This window comes from Oncorhynchus tshawytscha, linkage group LG08, assembly GCF_018296145.1.
Source record: "Oncorhynchus tshawytscha isolate Ot180627B linkage group LG08, Otsh_v2.0, whole genome shotgun sequence".
Classification (NCBI taxonomy): domain Eukaryota; kingdom Metazoa; phylum Chordata; class Actinopteri; order Salmoniformes; family Salmonidae; genus Oncorhynchus; species Oncorhynchus tshawytscha.
In genome coordinates, this window is record NC_056436.1 from 57,063,123 (window position 1) to 57,084,577 (window position 21,455).

A 21,455-nucleotide genomic window follows, 5' to 3' on the forward strand; every position below is an offset into this window, starting at 1 on the left:
ATACTGGTCGCAAACAGTGTGGATGTCTTTTCAACATTTTATTGAGCAAAAGCTGTGTGCATTAGGGAAATAGAAGCCTGGCTTTAATAAGCGGCGGTTGTGTTATTTTTTTTAATTAACGCCCGGGCCATTGAAGGTTTAGCCTATACCCGTCATTTACTGTTTTCAGTTAGTGAAGAAATGTACTATTTTTCAATTCAATAAATGCCAACTAACTTTAACACCTTCACCAAAGTGGGGAGTTATTGGACATTGTCCAAGACTTTGAAAACAATTGGCTGTTTAAAACCTTTTTGTGCATTTAAAACAAACATCCTGTACCATTTTCTGCTCTACATTTCTAAATGAAAAGTTGGTGCGTGATTCCTTTTAATTTCTAACACGTTTAAAAAGTATATTACGTTTGAAAAAAAGTGATTCACTAAAAAGTTTCCTGACCTGCTGTCTAAATGGAAAGGAAGCAATGTAAATTGAAGCACAAGTCTACACATCGATAAACAAATACAACTGTTTATTGTAGGTTATTTATAATTGTTACATTTACAGACAATTTTACAAAACCCAGAGATAAAAAATAAAAAAATCCATAACGGAAAATGCTGTATCACGAATAAATATCCAGTACCAAAAGCCTCTTGACATGAAAACCCTTGTTGCTCCATAGAGAGGTTGTTACGCACTTCATTTTTTCTTCTTCACCTTGAGCCTCTCTGCTCCTTTGTAGGACAGGCTGGTGTCCACCAGGGCCTGGGGTTTCCTGGTCTTATAAGCAACAGACTTCTTGATGCGCTCTCCCTTCAGGTTAACGATGTTGGGGAGTAGAGGTGGACTCCTCAGGGAGAGCCCTGCACCCACTGGAGCATGGGCACGCAGCAGGAGACTGTTCCCCTCCACTCCTGTCACTGCCACCCATCCTAAGAATAGAATTTTAAAAAGAAAAATTCGGTAGCACTAGACTTTTGAAGAATACCAACCCTGAAACGTCTGGGTCGGCTGGTTGATCAATTTGTAATTATGTGTGTATTACCTGCAGAGGAAAACTTGATATCAGCACTGGCTTTCTGATAACCCTGCCCCTTCAGCTCAAAATCTTGGGAGACAAGAGGGGGGAATTCCTTCATGCGTTCTTCTCCACCCATTGGTACCTATCCACACAGAGTTCTTCATGTTGATAACATTATTTGTAAACTTGTTTGTAGTACCATTTCAGAAAGAGCTTTTATGTCCTTAATGGAGTTAAGTAAGCAGCATCAACTTACTCCCAGCAGGATTTGACCAGCATGCTTCTGGTAAATGCTGTCAGCCTTGTCCAGACTGGTGATGTGAATCGGGACCCGGTTGGAAGCAATGACTGAGAACCAGCAGGACTTCTCACCCTGGGAAATGAAGATTACCTCTCAGTCAAAGACAGAAGTGTGCACCACTGTTTCGATGTCACAGTTGAGCATGGTTATTTGTTATTAGGATCCCCATTAGCTGTTGCAGTAGCTACTCTTCCTGGGGTCCACACAAAACACGAAAGTGACATAATACGTAACATGAATAGACAAGAACAGCTCAAGGACATAAGCAACAATGAAAGGCATTCACCTGAAGGTAATCAATTCGGCCTAGAGCTCCCAGGAATAGCGACATTCCAGGTTTCAACACAAACGTCCTGGGCACGATGGCTTGTGTGGGCACCACCAACTTCACCTCCTGCTCTGTCAACAGATCGAGGACCTAACAAACATGAGAGGGGGGGAGGGGGGGGGTGAGATGAATGATGGCATTGTTCTGTTCAACACCAGTTAGGGCTTGTCTTATAAGAAAACCTTTATGAGTGGTTCAATGCAATAATAAACTAAACATAAATCTACTGCAGTGACACGCAAGTTGGTTGATCCATAAATCTGTTCCACTGCACATCCATAAATCTGTTCCATTGTAAATGTATCCTGGCATCCCACTTGTGTAAATGATACTTCCAAACGTGATGTAGTAATAGGAGAGGAATAACAAGGGACTCCTTCTCCCCAGGGGATAAGCTAAGAAACTACTTTAATCTGCCAACTCACTAGCATCAGAAGGGAAACTTAGTCAAAGGGTATTAATTAGTCCCAAGTGTTCTCTCCTAGTGCTGGTAAACAGTTACATCATGATAACATGCCGTTTCAAGTGGATGTAGGGGTGTGTCGGAAATGGCACCCTATTCCCTATATAGTGCACAACTTTTGACCAATAGGTTGCTATTTTGGACAGATTCCAGGATTGTAATGAGTTGCATTGCAATCTATGAAATAATATGGGCAAAGTTTTAGCCTGGCACTAACAGTGGAGCCAAGAGCGAATAGGAAGTAGCTCACGTCATGCTCTTTCATGATGCCAGGGGTGTCATAGAGCCAGTGTGCGTCTTTCAGTTCGTTGAGCGTCAACTCCACTTCTGGAGAAGGGTTGGAAAGAGTACAGTCTCTCTCCTCCTTGTCAATCACATCCTCTCCGTAGGCCAGACTATCAGGATCAAACTCTATCAGGCCTCTGTTGGATTCTACGTTGGTACGGAACGTCCTCCCAATGCGACCTAAACCAACATAGGATTTTTAATAATTACCCTGCATTAAGAGTACAAATCTATAAGCAACAATGCAAGCCATTGAAAACACAGAAGGCCAAGGGCTAAGCTGCATGGGTTGTCCAATTCCACCCCTTGGTACATAGGCTACCCTGTTGGGGTTACCATCAGTCGTGTCCCCAACAGCCAACACCAATCTCTTACCCACTAGGTAGCCCTGCTTGCTGAACTGCTCTAGTCTCTTGAGCTCCTGTGGAGAGAGATCACTCTCGGTCTGCTTGGAGGAGCTCTGGAGCCTCTCGGACCTCCTGAACATGCGATACGGGGTGGGGTTGATGATGGGGAACTTCAGGAGGTTCAGGGTTGTACCTGTGGATCATATTCAATTTCAAATACAATTTCAGAATTTGTTTTCAACATTTTAGAGAGACTAGAGCCTATACACAAACGTACATACGCTGAGTGTACAAAACATTAGGAACCTTTCATTACATAGACTGACCATGTGAATCCAGGTGAAAGCTATGATCCATTATTGAGGTCAGATGTTAAATCCACTTCAGTGAGTGTAGATGAAGGAGATTTTGAAGCCTCAGAAAAATGAGACATGGATTGTGTGTGTGTGTCATGCAGAGGGTGAACAGGCAAGACAAAATATGTATGTGCCTTTGAATGGGGTATAGTAGTAGGTGCCAGGCGCACCCGTTTGTGTCAAGAACGGCAACGCTGAGGGGACTCCCGAGTGGTGCAGTGGTCTAAGGCACTGGATCGCAGTTCTAGAGGCATCACTACAGACCCGGGTTCGATCCCAGGCTGTATCACACCCGGGCTGTATCACACCCGGCCGTGATCGCGAGTCCCATAGGGCGGCACACAATTGTCCCAGCATCGTCTGGGTTAGGGGAGGGTTTAGCCGGCGGGGCTCATCGCACTCTAGCGACTCCTTGTGCCTGACCTCGGTCATCAGTTGAACAGTGTTTCCTCCTACACATTGGTACGGCTAGCTTTCGGGTTAAGCGGGCGGGAGTTAAGAAGTGCGGTTTGGTCATGTTTCGGAGGATGCGTGACTCGAGCCCGTTGGGGAGTTTCAGCGTTGAGACAAGATTGAAATTGGGGTGAAAAAGGTGGTAAAATACAACAAAATATTTGTTAAATGAACTGCATCGCTGCTGGGTTTTTCCACGCTCAACAGTTTGCCGTGTGTATCAAGAATGGTTCCCCACCCAAAGGACATCCTGGTCTACCACCCAAAGGACATCCAGACAACTTGACACAACTGTGGGAAGCATTGGAGTCAACATGGGCCAGCAATCCTTGTGGAATGCTTGACACCTTGTAGTCCATGCCGCGACAAATTGAGGCTGTTCTGCAACTCAATATTAGGAAGGTGATCCTAATGTTTGGTATACTCACTATAGGTGTTATTGGTTCAAGCTTTCCATCAATGTGACTGTAAAAGTTGTTGGAATGTAAAGCTTTTTCAAGACTTCTGATTACAGCAGCATAGAAAGGAGAGAGTTCCATAAATAAGCTCTACAACACTCAGACGGTCTGTGTGCTATCACAAGGTCATGAACTCAACAAAATAACCTATTCAACAAGAAGCTTTTTGTTCACGGTCTTGTTTGAGTGTTTGTAATGCATCTTATAGTGGAACTTTGGGTTACAGGCTGGGCAGAGCTCTATCTTACCAGGCCATGGAGATATGGTAGCTTTGTGGATCACATCTGAGGCCCTGGATTTGCAGTAGTCGGACTCCAGTAGACTGTTGAACAGTGTGGATTTCCCGGCATTGGCTGTTCCTACCAGATACACGTCTCCCTTGTACTTCCACGATCTCTGAAGACTTGAGATGAGATTTTCTATTCCGTATCCCGTTTTGGCACTGATTAGGTGGGTATCTTTGATATTATCACTGGAAATGCCTACATCAGCACAGTACATGGAAAGCTGACGTTTAATCCTTTGCAAGTAGTTTTCAGAGTCTCCAGGAAGCAAGTCCACTTTATTACCCAGAACCACTATGTGTTTGTTTTCTCCAACAAGCTCTAGCAAGTCTGGTACTATGGAGTCTGGGATGTCCAGAAGATCCACAATCAACAGTACCAATGCTTTCTCTGATTTGACCCCGCGGACTATATCCCGATATTCCTCCTTGGACATCGTGACAGTCAATGCCTTTTGGTGGTGTGTGAGCAAGTAGCAACGTTGACAAATTGCCTTTTTCAATTCATCTTCCTCTAGCAAAAGTTTATACTTCTCACTTGGAAGATAGCCTGCCACATCAGGTGCAATGCAGTGCATGACTGCGCCACAGCCGTTGCAGCAGGTGTCACTGACAGGTTCCTCCATATCTGGTGTACCATAGATTCTCTGCTGTCCTTTAAGTTTCTTTTTCTTACTTGTTTCCTTGAGAGGGAACCCTACATCATGAAACTCGATGAGAGAATCAGGGCTCACCGTCTCCAGTTTGGTGACGGTCCCATCTTTCAATGACCGCAGCTGTTGCTCCAGAGTCCTCTGCTGCTTCTCGGAGCCTGACCTCGGCGGCAACCTCTCGTCTTCTTTGGAAATCATGGGGACAGCATTCACATGGAGCTGACCACGAAGTTGGTCAACGTGACTATTTTCTGGCTCAATGTAGTCCATGAAAACAAATTCCTCCTCTTTTTCTGGCTCTATGGAGGCGTGTGTCCCCTGATTTTTAAATTTTTTACCCAGCTCTTGAGTTTCACCGCTTGCTCCTCTTGCAGTGCTGTAAAACCTGGTCATCCATGTGCCATTCAATACAAAAGGATGTGCCTGATGGAAACCGCTTCCTCCAAACACAGAAGTATACTGCCTTGGTAGAGCAGGTGATGATATCCATTTGGTCCTATGCTTTACAGATAGACATGGAACTGAAAGATGTCGAGAACATTTACAAGTAACAAGTTCACGTAACGGGACTTGCAACAATTTATACATCTTTACAAACGAATACAATTGAATCATACATTAGAAACCACAGTGAGATAACATAACCTTGAATAAAAACGCATGTGAGTAGCTGTTGCAAGAAACCATTAATATCCTGACAGGAACTTACGTATCCGGAAAGGCCGTTTATTTACGTTTACAACTATTAAGATTCGACATATAATATAATAAAACATATTGTTTGTTAGAAAACCATGGATCATTATAGTTAATATTAGATCAGAGTAATAAATATATTTAGTTAACACTAATTTCTTGCACATTAAAATAATAACTTTGATATAGGAAGTGACGTTCAGGCTTGACCATCGATATTTTATTTTGTGTGTTCATTTAGCAAAGTGTGTAACGTTAGACAGCGTTGAATCAGACACTGTTGATGATTTAAAAGTCGGTTTCTGCTTATTTATGCGAACACGAGAGGGAATCAGCAGTAACCATGTATGACCAAGATGAAGGTTTGTTGGTATTTCAGCCATTTGAGTCGAATGTGTTATTTTTTACATAATGTAGTTAGCTAGCTTGCTGCTAGCTATCTAGTTAGCATACAGGCTAATATGCGCATCACCAAGAATAGATAGCTACAGTAGCTAGCAAGCATACTAGTGCTATGTAGCTTGCGAGGTTAACTAATTGCCTAGTTATAATTAGTTGGTTGGTTTCACCAGACTAAACACCTAGCTATAATCACACTTTCAACTAGGCCTACTTATATGAAAATCAAATCACATCATGTCATATTGAATAAAGTCTTTGAGGTCTGCAGATTTAAAATACCTTTCTTTGTGTCTTATCAGTTGTGCTGTAGGAAACTCCATGAACTAGTTAGGACCTTGGCTAATGTTATGTCACTGCGTCTATATGCTCTTCTTTGATGTCTTTTCTGTGATCTGTTATCCAAATTCTGGGATCTCAGATATCCAATACGATGAGGATGAGGATGAAATCACCCCCGATTTATGGCAGGAAGCTTGCTGGATTGTTATCAGGTAAAATTATGCTCTTACCTATCTCCTATTTTTGTTGTATTCTCATGTGGCATACACTATGCAGTTTGCTTTTGTTCAAATAACACTATCCTCTCTGATGCGCCTTACAGTTCCTATTTTGATGAGAAGGGCCTGGTGCGACAGCAGCTGGACTCCTTTGACGAGTTCATCCAGATGTCTGTGCAGAGGATCGTGGAGGATGCCCCGCCCATTGACCTGCAGGCTGAGGCCCAGCACACCTCTGGTGAGGTGGAGGATCCGGTGAGTGACAGACAGGCGCTTTCAGATATTCTGCTTCATGTATTGCCTCTCTCTATGAGGGCACTTACTAATGCCCTGTTAACGCTCCCCTTTTGTTGCTCTACAGCCACGCTACTTGCTGAAGTTTGAGCAGATCTACCTTTCAAAACCCACTCATTGGGAAAGAGATGGAGCCCCGTCGCCTATGATGCCCAACGAGGCCAGACTCAGGAACCTTACGTAAGTTTGCTCATTTGGGGCCATACTTTTATCACAATAAATCTCCCTTGCACATCATTTGCAACCTTCAGTGCTGCCAGTGCCAACTAGGGCCACATCTGTATTATACAGGTACTCTGCACCACTGTACGTGGACATCACCAAGACCATCATCAAGGAGGGTGAGGACCAGCTGCAGACCCAGCACCAGAAGACCTTCATCGGCAAGATCCCGATCATGCTGCGCTCCACCTACTGCCTGCTCAGCGGCCTGACAGACCGTGATCTGTGTGAGCTCAACGAGTGCCCACTGGACCCCGGGGGCTACTTCATCATCAATGGGTCAGAGAAGGTAAAAGGAGAAAGAAAGTAGAGGGTGGACTTCAGGGCAGATTCCTGTCTTTAGTCTATGTTTCAATCAGGGTTGGGGAGTAACATATTATGAAAGAAATGTAATATGTTACCAGAAAAAATATTGTAATCAGATGACAGATACTTAAAAAAAAAAAAAAAAAGTAATTCAGAAAATATGTTTGTGTAAAAAATCTTTGACACCTTCCTGTTTTATCAATGATATGACATTCAAATCAGTATTGAAAAAAGGTGCAAGTTTAGGTTTGTTCCGCCTGAGTGAGTCTGACCACAAGTCAAAGACCACTATGATGACACACTAAATGCATTTGAAGGATCACAAGAAAAAAGCAAGAATAGGCTTCTGTAAGCTACAGTGGCTTCAGAAAGTATTCACGCCCCTTGACATTTTTCCACATTTTCTTGTGTTATAGCCTGAATTTAAAATGGATTAAATTGAGATTTGGTGTCACTGGCCTACACACAATACCCCATAATGTCAATGTGGAATTATGTTTTTAGAAATGTTTACAAATTAATTAAAAAACAAAAGCTGAAATTAGTCTAAGTATTCAACTCCTTTTGTTATGGCAAGCCTAAATAAGTTCAGGACAAAACGTGTGCTTAAGTTGCATGGACTCTGTTTGCAATTGTAGTGTTTATCATGATTTACTTCATCTCTGTACCACACACATACAATTAATTATCTGTAAGTCAAGCAGGGAATTTCAAACACGGATTCAACCACAGAGACCAGGGAGGTTTTCCAGTGTCTTACTAAGACAGGCACTTATTGGTAGATTAAAATAAAAAGCAGACATTCAATTTCCCTTTGAGCACGGTGACGTTATTTATTATGCTTTGGATCAATACACTCAGTCACTACAAAGATACAGGCGTCCTTCCTAACTCCGTTGCCCGAGAGGAAGGAAACCGCTCAGGGATTTCACCATGAGGCCAATGGTGACTTTAAAACAGTTACAGAATGTAATGGCTGTAATAGAACTGTGAGGATGGATCAACAACATTATAGTTACTCTACAATACTAACTTAATTGACAGAGTGAAAAGAAGGAAGCCTGTACAGAATACAAATATTCCAAAACATGCATCCTGTTTGCAACCAGGCACTAAAGCAAATCTGCAAAAAATGTGGCTAAGAAATTAACCTTATGTCCTGTTTGGGGCAAATCCAACACATCATGGAGTACCATTCTTAAAATGTTCCAAGTATGGTGGTGGATGCATCATGTCATCGGCAAGGTATGCTTGTCATCGGCAAGGTATGCTTGTCATGGGGTATGCTTGTCATCGGCAAGGACTGGGGTATGCTTGTCATCGGCAAGGACTACGATTTGTTTTGGGGGGGGGGGCTAAAAATAAACTGAATAGAGCTAAGCACAGGCAAATTCTGGTTGTCTGCTTGCCAACAGACACTGAGAGAAAAATTCACCCTTCAGCAGGACAATAACCTAAAATGCAAGGCCAAATATACTCTGGAATTTCTTAACAAGATAACATTGAATGTTCCTGAGTGGCCTAGTTACAGTTTGGACTCAAATAGGCATGCAAATCTATGACGATTTGAAACAATGATCGACAACCAACTTGACAGAGCTTGGAGAATTAAATTTTTTTTTTTAAATCTGCAAATCTTGCACAATCCAGATGTGAAAAGCTCTTAGAGACTTACCCATAAAGACTCACAGCTGTAATAGCTGCCAAAGGTGATTCTAACATGTAATGATCAGGGGTATGAATACTTGTGTAAATTAGATTTCTGTTTCATTTTCAATACATTTCATAAGATTTCTAAAAACAATTTTAGTTTTGTATTTCAGGCTGTAACACAACAAAATGTGGAATAAGTTGAGGGCTTAATACTTTCTGAAGGCACTGTATCTCTTTAAATGGTCCTACTGCTGTCGGAAATTTAAAGATGATCCAATTTGAATAAATGCTTGGCGGTAAGGACGACAGCAGTGGTGTAGCCTACAAAATCATAAACAGAGTAGGTTAATAAGTCCTTCGTTTTTGGTTATGCTCAGGTAAAACAGTTTGGCTAATCTGTATTTCTATATTTACAAGTCCTATTCTTGAAGATCAAGGTGTATTAAATGAATTGGAATGACTAGAAATCTGACAGACTTTGGTTTTTAATGTAAAGATATAGCCTAATCGTATTATTATCTGTGCTAGCAAGCAATGGGTTAGAAGAAGCCTACATAACCAACCCATAAAGTAAAATACCACCTCCATTTATGGCCAGCTATGTAAACTCTAACACTTATTTATCCTGCAGTAGATGTTGTTCAATTGGTAATATTCATTTTTGTCTTCTAATGCATCTTAAGGGGAAAGTCATCTGAAAGTAATCAGATTGTTACTGAGTTTAGGTAATCCAAAAGTTATGTTACTGATTACAGTTTTGGACAGGTAACTAGTAAACTGTAACAGATTACATTAAGAAAGGAACCTAGCCAACCCTGGTTTTAATGAGTGAGCACTAACACAAGCTTTTGCAATTGGGCTATTGATAGGAATTGCCTTGTTTGGTTTGCAGGTTCTGATCGCCCAGGAGAAGATGGCCACGAACACAGTGTACGTCTTCGCCAAGAAGGACTCAAAGTATGCGTACACAGGGGAGTGCCGCTCCTGCCTGGAAAACTCATCGCGCCCCACCAGCTCCATCTGGGTCAGCATGATGGCCAGGGGAGGACAGGTGAGAAACAGATATACCTGGTCCTAAATTTACTGGCAAATTTGCTACCGTCCCAGATATTTACATGTCAACATTTTGTTTTGTTTCTTTTTCTCCCAGGGGGTGAAGAAAAGTGCCATTGGTCAGAGGATCGTGTCCACTCTGCCCTACATCAGACAGGAAGTGCCCATCATCATAGTGTTCCGAGCCCTGGGCTTTGTGTCCGACAGAGACATCCTGGAGCACATCATCTACGACTTTGACGACCCTGAGATGATGGAGATGGTAAATCTCTTGTCTAGGATGTTCTAGATACAGGAAACACACCACACACACACACTACTTATCTGACGTGCTGTGCTCCACCAGGTCAAACCATCCCTGGACGAGGCCTTTGTGATCCAGGAGCAGAACGTGGCGCTGAACTTCATCGGCTCTCGTGGTGCCAAGCCCGGTGTCACCAAGGAGAGGAGGATCAAGTACGCCAAAGAGGTGCTGCAGAAGGAGGTGCTCCCCCACGTCGGAGTCAGTGACTTCTGTGAGACCAAGAAGGCCTATTTCTTAGGGTGAGTATTTATTATGTTATATTAATGTAATGACCATGGAGCAGGCATTCCCAATCTGTTCCATTCCGGGGACCACCAAATCATGTCAATAAACTCTTGAGGACAAAATATTTTCGGGACAGATTGCAATTTATTGGGGGGAGGGGTAGTCCAAAATAGGGAAGGTTGGTCAAACTTTTTTCTCCTAGTTAATTTTTGCTCTTTTACAGGTTTTACTATATAATGTCTTCCATTCTATCCAAATTTCTTCATCCGCTTGCATGCACCCCTATATCAAGGTGGTGTGTCACTTCCTTTATGAACTACGCTTTTCCATGTGCTAACTTTTACTGTTCCAAAGGTCAATACAGTCTAACGGTCTCTCCTGCCCTCTATCCACCATTTAAAGTGACATTAGTGGTAGGTGGATCGTTTGTCCAGCTCTGCAACAGGCTAACGAGCAATTATACCACATATAAAAGCATTCAAAGCTTTGTCAATGTTTTAAATATGAATCCACAAGAATAAATAGTAATAGCAGATAGGCAGCGGACAGGCCAGGTGCATCATTCAGTGGTGGGAAAAAGTACCCAATTTTCATGCGGTAGTAAAAATACCTTAATAGAAAATGACTCGAGTGAAATTTACCCAGTAAAATACTACTTGAGTAAAAGTCTAAAAGTATTTAGTTTTAAATGTACTTTAAGTATCAAAAGTCTAAATCATTTCAGAATCCTTATATTAAGCAAACCAGATGGCACAATGCCAGGGGCGCACTCAAACAATCCGATATATACAAACCAAGCATTTGTGTTTTAGTGAGTCCTCCAGACCAGAGACAGTAGGGATGACCAAGGATGTTTTCCGTGTGTGAATTGGACCATTTTTCTGTCCTGCTCACAAAGCGTTCAAAATGTAATGAGTTCTTTTGGGTGACAGGGAAAATGTATGGATTCAAACATTATTTTCTTTAGGAAAGTAGAAGTTGTCAAATATAAATGGTAAAGTAAAGATACCCCAAAAAACGACTAAGTAGTACATTACAGTATTTTTTTACTTAATAAGTACTTTACACCACTGGCATCATTGCATGAAAGAAAAGTGATGACATGAAACCCAACTAAGAAAGCTCCCCTGTTGATCTTGTTTAGGGACAATACAATTATCTTACCTAGACTAGCCTACAACACCACGATGCAATGAATAATTGCATTATTGTTCTCAAGTGAGTAAAAAATCTACTCTAGGCTGCAGTGAAAATGTCATTTGAATAACAGTGCAAAAGCTGTGTGATTCAAATGTTTAATCACATTTGGATCAGTTGTTGGTCTACTCTCAACAGTTTATAAGGTCTAGAAAGGCCCGGTAGCAGGCCGGACTGGCTGTATTTTTACTTCTGTTGCTGAATGTGCTCTCTGTAGATCATCCTTCTCCCAAGTCGTCCTACAATAATGTGGCCACATACGTCGGGAGTTTACATACACTTAGGTTGGAGTCATTAAAACTTGTTTTTCAACCACTCCACAAATGTCTTATTAACAAACTATAGTTTTGGCAAGTCGGTTAGGACATCTACTTTGTGCATGACACAAGTAATTTTTCCAACAATTGTTTAAAGACAAATTATTTCACTTATAATTCACTGTATCACAATTCCAGTGGGTCAGAAATGTACATACACTAAGTAGACTGTGACTTTAAACAGCTTGGGAAAATCCAGAAAATGATGTCATGGCTTTAGAAGCTTCTGATAGGATAATTGACATAATTTGAGTCAATTGGAGGTGTACTTCTGGATGTATTTCAAGGCCTACCTTCAAACTCAGTGCCTCTTTGCCTGACATCATGGGAAAATCAAAAGAAATCAGCCAAGAATTGTAGACCTCAACAAGTCTGGTTCATCCTTGGGAGCAATTTCCGTACAATAGTACGCGAGTATAAACACCATGGGACCACACAGCCGTCATACTGCTCAGGTAAGGAGGTGCGTTCTGTCTCCTGGAGATGAACGTACTTTGGTGCAACAAGTTCAAATCAATCCCAGAACAACAGCAAAGGACCTTGTGAAGATGCTGGAGGAAATGGGTACAAAGTATCTATATCCACAGTAAAACGAGTCCTATATCGACATAACCTGAAAGGCCGCTCAGCAAGGAAGAAGCCACTGCTCCAAAACCGCCATAAAAAGCCAGACTACGGTTTGCAACTGCATATAAGGACGAAGATCGTACTTTTTGAAGAAATGTACTCTGGTCTGATGAAACAAAAATAGAACCATTTGGCCATAATGACCATCGTTATGTTTGGAGGAAAAAGGGGGAGGCTTGCTAGCCGAAGAACACCATCCCAACCGTGAAGCACGGGGGTGGCAGCATCATGTTGTGGGGATGCTTTGCTGCAGGAGGGACTGGTGTACTTCACAAAATAGATGGCATCATGAGGCAGGAAAATGATGTGGATATATTGAAGCAACATCTCAAGACATCAGTCAGGAGGTTAAAGCTTGGTCGCAAATGGGTCTTCCAAATAGACAATGACCCCAAGCATACTTTCATAGTTGTGGCAAAATGGCTTAAGAACAACAAAGTCATGGTATTGGAGTGGCCATCACAAAGCCCTGACCTCAATCCCATAGAAAATCTGTGGGCAGAACTGAAAAAGCGTGTGTGAGCAAGAAGGCCTACAAATCTGACTCAGTTAAACCAGCTCTGGGCCAAAATTCACCAAACTTATTGTGGGAAGCTTGTGGAAGGCTACCTGAAACGTTTGACCCAAGTTAAACAATTTTAAAGGCAATGCTACCAAATACTAATTGAGTGTATGTAAACTTCTGACCCACTGGGAATGTGAAATAAAAGCTGAAATAAATCATTCTGTCTACTATTATTCTGACATTTCACATTATTAAAATAAATTGATGATCCTAACTGACCAAAGACAGGGAATGTTTACTAGGATTAAATGTCAGGAATTGTGTAAAATTGAGTTTAAATGTATTTGGCTAAGGTGTATGTGAACTTTAGATTTCAACTGTATGCTCCCGGCAGGCCTAGTTATTCAGGAATCTTAACACATGTTCAGCCTCCTCTCCAAGCCCAGTGGCTATTCCTCGCGCACCTAGAACCGAAAGCTTCACTATGGCGGAAATATTTATCATTTCACTTTTTAAAATGGGTTACCTTTTTTGTATGTGGCATTAACACAACCAGTCACAATGTTTTAATCTGATTAGGCTACTTCAAAAGTCTCCTGTAGGAATGCACAGATTCATCCAAAATATAATCCCAGCATCTGCAAAATGGCTTGACATTAACCAGGTTTCCAACCAACCTTTTTTATGCAGTAAAGTAGCCTACATGTTGGATAAAAAAATGCATGACAGATTAAATCAATTATGATGAACTTCACAGGGTAGAATTTCAGTGATGAGGTTGATGCTCCTTTCAATAAATATGGAGGGTCTTATTCTGGTGGCTTGGTAAGTGATGCTTGGCTGCCATTTGACAAATAGAAATAATCTTGCATTTATGTCTATAATAATCTCCTGTAGTAGGATATACCTGCACTGTATCTGCAACCTGTTGGCTAGCGTGCATGTACCAATACCAGAGTGGGCGCGCACACCTACTCAACTTTTTTTGTGACGAAACCATCAGTAGAGTTGAAAATGCCACGGAAACCCATTTAACTTGTGTTTTTTTAATCAGTACATGGGGAATTTCGTCTCAAAGTATTTTTTATGTGCACTATGTGTTTAGGCACATACTTTTATCTGCAACAAGTAAATTTGATGAAACCGCAACTCTGGGATGGGATAATGTACAAGGGTTTTCCCTCCAGAGTGCTCAAGACCTCCGACTGGGGTGAAGGTTCACCTTCCATCAGGACAACGACCCTAAGCACATAGCCAACAAGACAATGCAGGAGTGGCTTCGGGACAAGTCTATGAATGTCATTGAGTGGCCCAGCTAGAGCCTGGACTTAAAACCGATCTAACATCTCTGGAGAGACTTGAAAATAGCTCTCCAGCCATGCTCCCCATCCAACCTGACAGAGCTTGAGAGGATCTGCAGAGAAGAATGGGACATGGATGTGTTTTCTGTTGAGATTGACGTAGTCTATTTATTGTGGTGTTGAAAACGCAAACCATGATATTGAAGTGCTCGTATTCGTATGTTTTGTTTATTGGTTGTGTGGTGCATTGGCACAGAAACCTGTTGGTGGGAAAAAAATGTTGTATATATTTTTATATAATTATAAATATGGCGTAAAAATGTTGAAAATCTGATTCCACCCTAGCTGATCACTGTCTGCAAGCGGCTCTGATCGTGAAGTAATGAAACCAGCAGGGAGAGTGCGATCATCTGTGCAGCCCTGCATGGCATCAAACTATGCCACAAAAGCATGCTGAAGTGGCGAAGTCGATATCCACGTTTATAAACGCAGTTATTGTTATTTGTGGTCTAAAACATTATTTTGAGTTAATTCTATGATGGGGGGGGTGTTCAATTTATTTGACAGTACAAGGGAGAGTCACCTGAAAATATTTTAAAAGTTGGACCCCCCCATTATTACAGATGGATATCTGTTAAATGGTTTGTGTTGTGAAAAGTAATATCAAATTGTATATAACACTGCAATATGAAACTTTTTTACTTTATTACAAACTTTGTTGATCACAGGTTGAAACCACTGCCATAGAGATCGTGTAACTCACCAGGTCTCTGTTGGACATTCTTTATGTAATTCTACGGTTATGACGGTGTTCTATTACCTCATGCAATGGTCTTTATGTTGTTGCTGGACGTATCGATGTAACTCGGTGGTGTATCTGTGTCTGTTTGCAGGTACATGGTCCACAGACTCCTATTAGCGGCCCTGGGCAGAAGAGAGCTGGACGACAGGGATCACTATGGCAACAAGAGACTAGACTTGGCTGGGCCGCTGTTGGCTTTCCTGTTCCGTGGGTAAGTCCTAAAGAAACACATCTATAAAATGTCTAGAAAGATTTCATTTCAGATGTAGTGCAACTTTTTGTAAGCCGCACTCCTATCCAAACTGAGAATTTGGTGATTATGTATGGAAGCTTTTTTTTAAATGTTTTATTTGTTTGGACCCATTTAGAATGTTCAAGAACCTGCTGAAAGAGATCCGCATCTACGCCCAAAAGTTTATTGACCGAGGGAAGGACTTCAACCTGGAGTTGGCCATCAAGACACGAATCATCTCCGACGGCCTGAAGTACTCTCTGGCCACAGGGAACTGGGGTGACGTCAAGAAGGCCCATCAGGCCAGAGCTGGAGTGTCCCAGGTAACACACAGGGCAGAAAACATCTGGTACACATCCCTATATAGTTACAGCTTAGTTTTCCGTTATGCTGCGAAAAGATGATTTTGTTTATCGTCATTAAAAATTACAACATTCCTCGTCTGTTTTTAGGTGCTGAACCGCTTGACCTTCGCCTCCACCCTCTCTCACCTTCGTCGTGTGAACTCCCCCATCGGTAGGGACGGCAAGCTAGCCAAGCCCCGGCAGCTTCACAACACGCTGTGGGGCATGGTGTGCCCTGCTGAGACCCCGGAGGTATGCCCAATACCACTCCAAATCACATTTATGTTCCTTATCAAGGGGGTCAGTTGTTGTATGATGACAAATTGTAATGTTACCCACAAGGAGCTAAGCTCTCACTTACAATTGACATTGAAAGTGTTGTCCCTGCTTATTTTGTCCCCCATTTTTATGTCCCCTCCCTGTCTTATTTCCCAGGGTCATGCTGTAGGCCTAGTGAAGAACCTGGCCCTCATGGCCTACATCTCTGTGGGCTCCCAGCCCTCTCCCATCCTGGAGTTCTTGGAGGAGTGGAGCATGGAGAACCTGGAGGAGATCTCACCGGCAGCCATTGCGGAGTGAGTCCAGCAGATGGCAGCACACTGCTCTTTATTAATACAGAAAAACATTGTCATGTGTCTGAAAAGTTTGTCAACCCATTTTATCTGCATTTTATGTTTTCCATTAATTCTACCCTAACAGTGCCACAAAGATATTTGTCAATGGCTGTTGGGTGGGCATACACAAGGACCCAGAGCAGCTGATGAACACACTGAGGAAACTGAGGAGGCAGATGGACATCATTGTGTCTGAGGTAAGAGAGAGAATTTTTCCAGATTTTCAGGACTTTTCTGACATTTTCATTATTTTATTATTAAATTAACCTACACATAAAAACACAATATCCCCTTTTTCAGGTGTTCTATTTTCTCATACACTATTACCCGTTTTCTAGGTGTCCATGATCAGAGACATCCGAGAGAGGGAGATCCGCATCTACACGGACGCCGGGAGGATCTGTCGTCCTCTGCTGATCGTAGAGAAGCAAAAGCTGCTGCTGAAAAGGAGACACATCGACCAGCTGAAGGAGAGGGAGTACAACAACTACAGTTGGCAGGACCTGGTGGCCAGCGGTGTGGTGGAGTACATCGACACCCTGGAGGAGGAGACTGTAATGCTGGCCATGACCCCTGATGACCTCCAGGAGAAGGGCGTGGCCTACTGTTCTACATACAGCCACTGTGAGATCCACCCCTCCATGATCCTGGGAGTCTGTGCTTCCATCATCCCCTTCCCCGATCACAACCAGGTACAGCAACAACAACAAAAATATGCTCCTAAAATAGATTTTCTTATTGGGGCTGATTTGAATAGATGCAATGGCAAGAGACTGTTAATATCTATGCTATGAAACATCCTAAATTAAGATTTTTATCCATCCATTTGAACTGTAAATCAATGAATACATCCCCCCACCTTTTCCCATGTAGTCTCCCAGAAACACATACCAGTCTGCTATGGGTAAACAAGCCATGGGTGTGTACATCACCAACTTCCACGTGCGGATGGACACCCTGGCCCACGTGCTCTACTACCCCCAAAAACCCTTAGTCACCACCCGCTCTATGGAGTACCTACGTTTCAGAGAGCTCCCTGCAGGTGAGAGCTGGAGCGCTGCAGAATTGGCAGCCAATTACACTTTTTTTAACTCTGACCTAAAAATGTCTGCCGTTTTTCTAGTTCTGGCTCGTTGAAATCCTCCATTTGTGCTTGGTTTAGGCATCAACTCGATTGTGGCTATTGCGGCGTACACTGGCTACAACCAGGAGGACTCTGTCATCATGAACCGCTCTGCGGTGGACCGTGGATTCTTCAGGTTTGTGCTGTGATTTGAAGACCTGCACTTTGCTGTGAAAATGACTTAAGACAAAATGTGTAAATAAGTGTTTTTATTTCAGGTCTGTGTTCTACCGCTCCTACAAAGAGCAGGAGTCAAAGAAAGGCTTCGATCAGGAGGAAATCTTTGAAAAACCCTCACGCGAAACCTGTTCGGGTACGTCCTAGGCATCTTGGCATCTTAAAAATGTAAAGGAGTCAGCCATTAAACCAGAGCCTATTTCCATCATCTCATACATTTTCCATCTGCAACTTCTATTAAATTGGCATTCATACGAAGAGAATTTCTCATTGAACAACCCAATGATCTTCCCCTTCCCCCAGGCATGAGGCACGCCATTTACGACAAGCTGGACGACGACGGCTTAATAGCTCCCGGAGTGCGTGTTTCCGGCGAGGACGTCATCATCGGCAAGACGGTGACCCTGCCGGAGAACGACGATGAGCTGGACAGCACCAACCGGCGCTACACCAAGAGGGACTGCAGCACCTTCCTCCGCACCAGCGAGACGGGCATCGTGGACCAAGTCATGGTCACCCTCAACCAGGAGGGCTACAAGTTTTGCAAGATTAGGGTGAGGCCTGAGTCCTCTAGATTTTCCCAGTAGTGACATTTTGACAACGCAGGTAGTAGGCTGTAAAAATTTAAAAACAAACATGGTAACAAATTACTCCTGTTGACAGCTCTTACTTCTCATTTGTCAAGTTTAGGGTAGGCAGGAATTACATCCACAGTAGGGGCAGGTTTGAATTAACCATGACTTGAGTTTCACAAGCAGGATTGTGTGTGTGTGTAACCTTTATTTAACTTGACAAATCAGTTAAGAACAAATGATTTCCAATGACGACCTACCAGGGAACAGTGGGTTAAATGCCTTGTTCAAGGGCAGAACGACAGATATTTACCTTGTCAGCTTGGGGATTCGATCCAGCAATTATTATTGGTCCAATGTTTCTAACCACTAGGCTACCTGCCCCCCCCCCAAATTGCTTCCATAGAAGCAACGAGACAAAGAAGCCAAATCAGAGTTGTTGACAGATTGACTAAATAAAACATGAACTCCACTGACGGAATATTGCACCCTCTATCCTTACTTCACAGCTAGAAACACCCAGCGTTTTGCTACACCTGCAAATAACATCTGCTGTATGTGACAAATAAAGTTAGATTTGAAGGTTATGAGGCCTCCTTACACATGCCACTCATCTGTCTACTTGTGGCAGGATTTAACTTGACTCCATTTATTTTTTTCTTGCCAGGTTCGCTCTGTTCGTATCCCCCAGATCGGTGACAAGTTTGCCAGTCGACACGGGCAGAAGGGTACCTGTGGTATTCAGTACAGACAGGAGGTGAAGTATTAGACATGTTCCTCATGCCTCGTCTACCGACTCCTCACTAGACTACACAGTGTGTCATTGAGCCAGGCTGTCTGGTCAATTGTCTAGAGACGTATTGTGTTTAGACTGAACATAAATACAAAACAAAGGTCTCTTCACAGGAAATGCTAAGCAACATCCCAGAAGGAGTATGTACTATAAAACTGATTTGAAATATAACATGGAAGAATGTGCCACGTTCCTGTCAGAGGATATCCCTTAGATGAACTGGTTCCGAAAATTGGAACCCACGTGCAGAAGTCTTTGTAAAGTCCATTGTTTCCGATGCTTTCCGCAGGACATGCCCTTCACTTGCGAGGGAATTACCCCAGACATCATCATCAACCCCCACGCCATCCCCTCTCGTATGACAGTCGGCCATTTGATTGAGTGCCTGCAGGGCAAGGTACTGTCGCCTGTCTGACTCCTCCACCCACTTCAACTTTTACTCCCTTTTTACTAGACCTCTTAATGTGATCATAAGTAAAACCAGTAGGATTGTCTGTCGTCTAGATTAGATCTTTTACAAATGACAAAGGTCAGCGAGAATTTGTTAAATAAAAAAAATCAAGCAGAGCATTTTAATTTTTTTTTGACGTTATGTAAATCAAGTGTTGCGGATGGCAGTCATCTTGTAGCAACGTTTCCACCTTCCCGTCCTCCTTTCACCTTGTAGGTTTCAGCCAACAAAGGGGAGATTGGTGACGCCACGCCTTTCAACGATGCGGTCAATGTGCAGAAAGTCTCCAACCTGCTGTCTGAATACGGATATCACCTGAGGGGCAACGAGGTCAGGATGTCAGCCTCCTTTACCATTCACATCCTACTTTTCTATAGTAGCTACTTGACACTAGTCTGTCGAGAGATTCCAATTGACTGGCTTCATCTTTCCCCTCTAGGTGTTGTACAACGGCTTCACCGGCCGTAAGATTACCTCTCAGATCTTCCTCGGGCCCACATACTACCAGCGCCTGAAGCACATGGTGGACGATAAGATCCACTCTCGGGCCCGAGGCCCAGTCCAGATCCTCAACAGACAGCCCATGGAGGGCAGATCACGGTAAGAACACGAATAATTATTTAACATCTGACTTTTTCCCCTTTTATGGCACTCTGTGAGTGCACTGGGTATGCATTTCTGAGCTCGTATACATAAAGTGACTTTTTAAGTAGGAGCTGATCTATGATCAGTTCTGTCTTTTTAGATTATAATAAAAGCACTAGATCCTCGATCAGATGCTTTGTTAATACAGGCCCTGATTTTGGCCCACTTTACTAACCATGCTGTCATCTGTCCACCCAGTGACGGAGGTCTTCGTTTTGGGGAGATGGAGCGCGATTGTCAGATTGCCCACGGCGCGGCTCAGTTCCTGCGTGAGAGGCTGTTCGAGGCGTCCGACCCCTACCAGGTCCACGTCTGCAACCTATGTGGCCTCATGGCCATCGCCAACACCCGCACGCACACCTACGAGTGCAGGGGCTGTCGCAACAAAACACAGGTACGTGTCAACACCACCACCAGTGTCCCTGTTATCCCTGTTTTTTTATTTTATTTGTTTATTTCATTTCACATTTATTTAACATAGTTTATGCTTAGGTCGGCCTATTAATTTGTTGTTACTACCTTTTTATTACATTAACTATGCCAATTCTGATTCTAACTACAATACATTATAGTGAAATGTGTCCTATAGATTAGTGTTCAAAAATGACTAGCCTATAAAAAATCTTGACTCTGGGCCTCTAGCCTTAGTTTTGTTTCTGAAGATTTATTGATTAAGATAATGTACAATGTAACCTTTTCAGATCTCCCTGGTCAGAATGCCGTACGCCTGCAAGCTGCTCTTCCAGGAGCTCATGTCCATGAGTATCGCCCCTCGTATGATGACCAGTTAGGAGCACTACCGAGCCCCTTTTCGAGTCGACGGGAATTCAATTATGTGTGGAAGGAATGTAGAGGACATCACTTATCTCTACAGTGGGAGAGCTGGAGAAACAGGAGACTGATTTAAAACTAAAAGCAACAGTCAACTTGTTTTGATGCTAATGGTCAGGCTTGTGTTTTTGTCTGCAAAAGTATTTTTGTTGTGATATCACAGTTTTGGAAAAGAAGGAAGATCGTCTGTTATTTTTGTAAAACTAGAATAAATGTTTATTAATGTGCTGTCACACTGTATTTTTTAATTCAGTGTTTTGTAGCTAGCTTGATCTGGATTTGAAAAACTGAGATGTTATATTTCTGTCACACTTTAAAAAGCTTTGTGCATAACTCTTGATC

At 42.7% G+C, this 21,455-nt stretch overlaps 2 protein-coding genes across 2 annotated transcripts; one reads left to right on the forward strand and one right to left on the reverse strand.

Annotated features, from left to right (window-relative positions):
* Positions 1 to 494: 494 nt before the first annotated feature.
* Positions 495 to 5,634, reverse strand: noa1 (nitric oxide associated 1). Its single transcript, XM_042325661.1, has 7 exons — positions 4,243 to 5,634; positions 2,756 to 2,920; positions 2,346 to 2,560; positions 1,591 to 1,722; positions 1,260 to 1,376; positions 1,028 to 1,145; positions 495 to 914 (listed from the first exon to the last, which is right to left on the reverse strand). The coding sequence occupies exons 1-7, from the start codon at positions 5,543 to 5,545 to the stop codon at positions 682 to 684; spliced, it is 2,283 nt and encodes a 760-aa protein (XP_042181595.1). The 5' UTR covers positions 5,546 to 5,634; the 3' UTR covers positions 495 to 681.
* Positions 5,635 to 5,842: 208 nt separating this feature from the next.
* LOC112256269 (DNA-directed RNA polymerase II subunit RPB2-like) lies at positions 5,843 to 21,346 on the forward strand. Its single transcript, XM_024429404.2, has 24 exons — positions 5,843 to 5,988; positions 6,447 to 6,519; positions 6,630 to 6,780; positions 6,887 to 6,999; positions 7,111 to 7,330; positions 9,893 to 10,051; positions 10,151 to 10,315; positions 10,400 to 10,596; positions 15,423 to 15,542; positions 15,700 to 15,886; positions 16,016 to 16,159; positions 16,343 to 16,482; positions 16,607 to 16,718; positions 16,860 to 17,213; positions 17,395 to 17,563; positions 17,684 to 17,780; positions 17,863 to 17,957; positions 18,125 to 18,375; positions 19,061 to 19,150; positions 19,476 to 19,583; positions 19,854 to 19,967; positions 20,077 to 20,237; positions 20,481 to 20,676; positions 20,984 to 21,346. The coding sequence occupies exons 1-24, from the start codon at positions 5,970 to 5,972 to the stop codon at positions 21,071 to 21,073; spliced, it is 3,525 nt and encodes a 1,174-aa protein (XP_024285172.2). The 5' UTR covers positions 5,843 to 5,969; the 3' UTR covers positions 21,074 to 21,346.
* The last annotated feature ends 109 nt before the right edge of the window (positions 21,347 to 21,455 follow it).

Excerpts from the sequence above, each read along its gene's own strand:
- noa1 (XM_042325661.1), bottom strand. The coding sequence starts at position 5,545 with ATGATTCAATTGTATTCGTTTGTAAAGATGTATAAATTGTTGCAAGTC. Across the intron at positions 2,921-4,242 it reads TACCATATCTCCATGGCCTG|GTACAACCCTGAACCTCCTG; the intron begins GTAAGATAGAGC and ends TATGATCCACAG. Across the intron at positions 1,723-2,345 it reads GCATCATGAAAGAGCATGAC|GTCCTCGATCTGTTGACAGA; the intron begins GTGAGCTACTTC and ends CATGTTTGTTAG.
- LOC112256269 (XM_024429404.2), top strand. Across the intron at positions 10,316-10,399 it reads ACCCTGAGATGATGGAGATG|GTCAAACCATCCCTGGACGA; the intron begins GTAAATCTCTTG and ends GTGCTCCACCAG. Across the intron at positions 19,151-19,475 it reads GTATTCAGTACAGACAGGAG|GACATGCCCTTCACTTGCGA; the intron begins GTGAAGTATTAG and ends TGCTTTCCGCAG.